At 39.4% G+C, this 2,206-nt stretch overlaps 1 protein-coding gene across 1 annotated transcript in view; it reads left to right on the top strand.

Moving 5' to 3' along the window:
- ppil6 (peptidylprolyl isomerase (cyclophilin)-like 6) overlaps nucleotides 1–1,696 on the top strand; it is a 3,111-nt gene extending 1,415 nt beyond the window's left edge. The window contains exons 3-8 of the mRNA XM_014010020.1: nucleotides 398–586; nucleotides 711–773; nucleotides 880–1,027; nucleotides 1,135–1,194; nucleotides 1,264–1,399; nucleotides 1,504–1,696. Coding sequence (XP_013865474.1) covers nucleotides 398–586; nucleotides 711–773; nucleotides 880–1,027; nucleotides 1,135–1,194; nucleotides 1,264–1,399; nucleotides 1,504–1,615 — 708 coding nt within the window. The 3' untranslated portion in view covers nucleotides 1,616–1,696. The remainder of the gene's footprint in view (nucleotides 1–397; nucleotides 587–710; nucleotides 774–879; nucleotides 1,028–1,134; nucleotides 1,195–1,263; nucleotides 1,400–1,503) is intronic.
- The last annotated feature ends 510 nt before the right edge of the window (nucleotides 1,697–2,206 follow it).

Below are 2,206 nucleotides of genomic sequence, written 5' to 3'. Positions count from 1 at the left end.
TTTGTTATAAGATTTTACTTTGTGATAAATTTGCCCTAATAATAAATAGAAAGTCTCCATCCACATCAAACACCTATTCCAGAGGAACAAATTTGTAAACAAATTAGTATAATTCTTGAATTGAARTCAGGGGCCACACAAAATCAGTTGCCAAACTTTGGACATCCCTGCCTAAAATAAAGAGTAAAAAGTGCTATAAGGTTTCACAAATGCACACCTCCACATTTTCAGACTGCATTATCTAAGACAAGAAATAATTCTCCTGTTATAAATAAAAGTRTGAGCTGTTGCATGTCACGCCTACACAGCAGAAATAAACACTGCTGCAGTGTGACGCTCTGGTTCCTCTAAAATGCTGAATCACAGCACGGCCATTGTCTCAAACTTGTGATTTCAGGAGCTGCGTGGCGAAGTGTGGCAGTACTCCAGCAGCCTGATGTGCTTTCTGAACGGCCGTCTCCTTGGGGATGAGAAGCAACTTGCCAGCTGGGCTGAGAATCAGCGGAGTTTCACTCTCGCTCAGCCGCAGACGYTTTATAAAGCTCTCGCTGAGGACTACTATATCAAACACCTCAAAAATACAGGGGCACGTCTRGGTTTACTTCCTTTAGCTGACAGCAGGATTCTAACCTGAATATGACTCTGCAGAAACTAACATGTCATTCTTGAGAAAAATACTGAAGATACTTTTGTTGTATGTTTCATTTTAGCACCAGTTTGTCTTCATGGATATAGATGTGGCTGGAGAAGCAGTGGGGAGGTTATGGTTTGAGGTGAGGCAATCCGAACACTCAGAGCATCCTTTACAAACCAATCTCACTGACAATCAAATAATCACTGCAGGGTTGAACATGTTTAAATTTTTTTTCTCCTCTTCAGCTATTCTCCGACGTGTGTCCAAAGACATCAAAGAACTTTGAGGCTYTGTGCACAGGAGAGAGAGGACTGTCACAGAGCGGACTGCCGCTCCACTACAGGACATCGCTGTTTCATCGAATTGTGCCCAACGGCTGGGTGCAAGGTGGAGGTGATGCAGAAGCAAGTCATCTCTTGTCGTTAAAATTCATTCAATAAATGMCCAACCMGAACCACTCTGTTCTGACACATCAGTAACCGCGCCTCTTTACTTTGCAGACATTTCTCCAGGCAGTAAAGGTAACGGTGGCGAGTCAATCTATGGACCAACGTTTGAAGGTACAGCKCTTGACCGTGATGACAGCGGTGCGTTTCATCAGATTTACTCACTCACTGTTCACCTTTCAGATGAAAGCTTTGCTGTCCCCCACTCTAAGCGGGGAATTTTAGGAATGGCCAACAAGGGTCCCCACAGCAACGGGTCCCAGTTCTACATCACCTTGCARCCAACTCCCTGGATGGATAGAACCTATGTTGCCTTTGGGTTTGTGTCTCTAACTGTATTTTAAACACACTTACCTTATTATCAAACCCTTATCATATTACCTCACTTATATACTCTTAAAGTGTTTCTTTTTCTGTTTATAGTCAGGCGATTGAGGGTGTCGAYGTTCTGAGGAAATTAGAAGAGGCTCCAAGTTGCAATGAAAGACCAAAGTATGAATGTAAAGTGACGGCTTGTGGAGTGTTAAAACTGTAGCACCAAGACTTTTATCTCTTACTTTATGCTTTCCCCCTGTGTTTTTGATGCTGTAAATAAAGCTGCAGCACAAAGATGAGATCAGTTTGTTTGTGGTTTAATTATGCATTTCTTTTTAATTACAAGACTGCAGCCTTTATTTACTAAGAGGAACATTTTTTTATTAGAGACATATGCATTTTTGTTTTCACATTAAAATAATAAACTAGCTTCATTTTTCTACAGCAGCTTTATTGATCTACAAATAGATGAGAAGAAGTGAGTTTTCTTTATTTATAATTTGCCATAAATGTGTTTTTAAAAATATGACTTTTATGGCAGATTTGGAGACATCAAGCTGGGAACAGGTAAGCAAACTATTAGCTCAATAATAAAGGAAGTCACTGAATTTTAAACACATTTTTGTGAAAACTTTGTTCATACCTATAATTTTGGTACTAAAATGACCGCGCAGGAAGCTAAGAGTTTTCTTTTTCTGGTTAAAAATTTGTGGCTCTTTCAAAACTTAGCTGGGAATATTTTAAAAAACTTATTTTAAAACAAGCAGCAGACATTTTTGAGATGAACGTTATCATTTAGTCTAGTTTATTT

The sequence above is a fragment of the Austrofundulus limnaeus genome, unplaced genomic scaffold, assembly GCF_001266775.1.
Source record: "Austrofundulus limnaeus strain Quisiro unplaced genomic scaffold, Austrofundulus_limnaeus-1.0 Scaffold64, whole genome shotgun sequence".
Classification (NCBI taxonomy): domain Eukaryota; kingdom Metazoa; phylum Chordata; class Actinopteri; order Cyprinodontiformes; family Rivulidae; genus Austrofundulus; species Austrofundulus limnaeus.
Note: the sequence above shows the minus strand (reverse complement) of the source record. Positions and strands in the feature narration are given on the sequence as shown.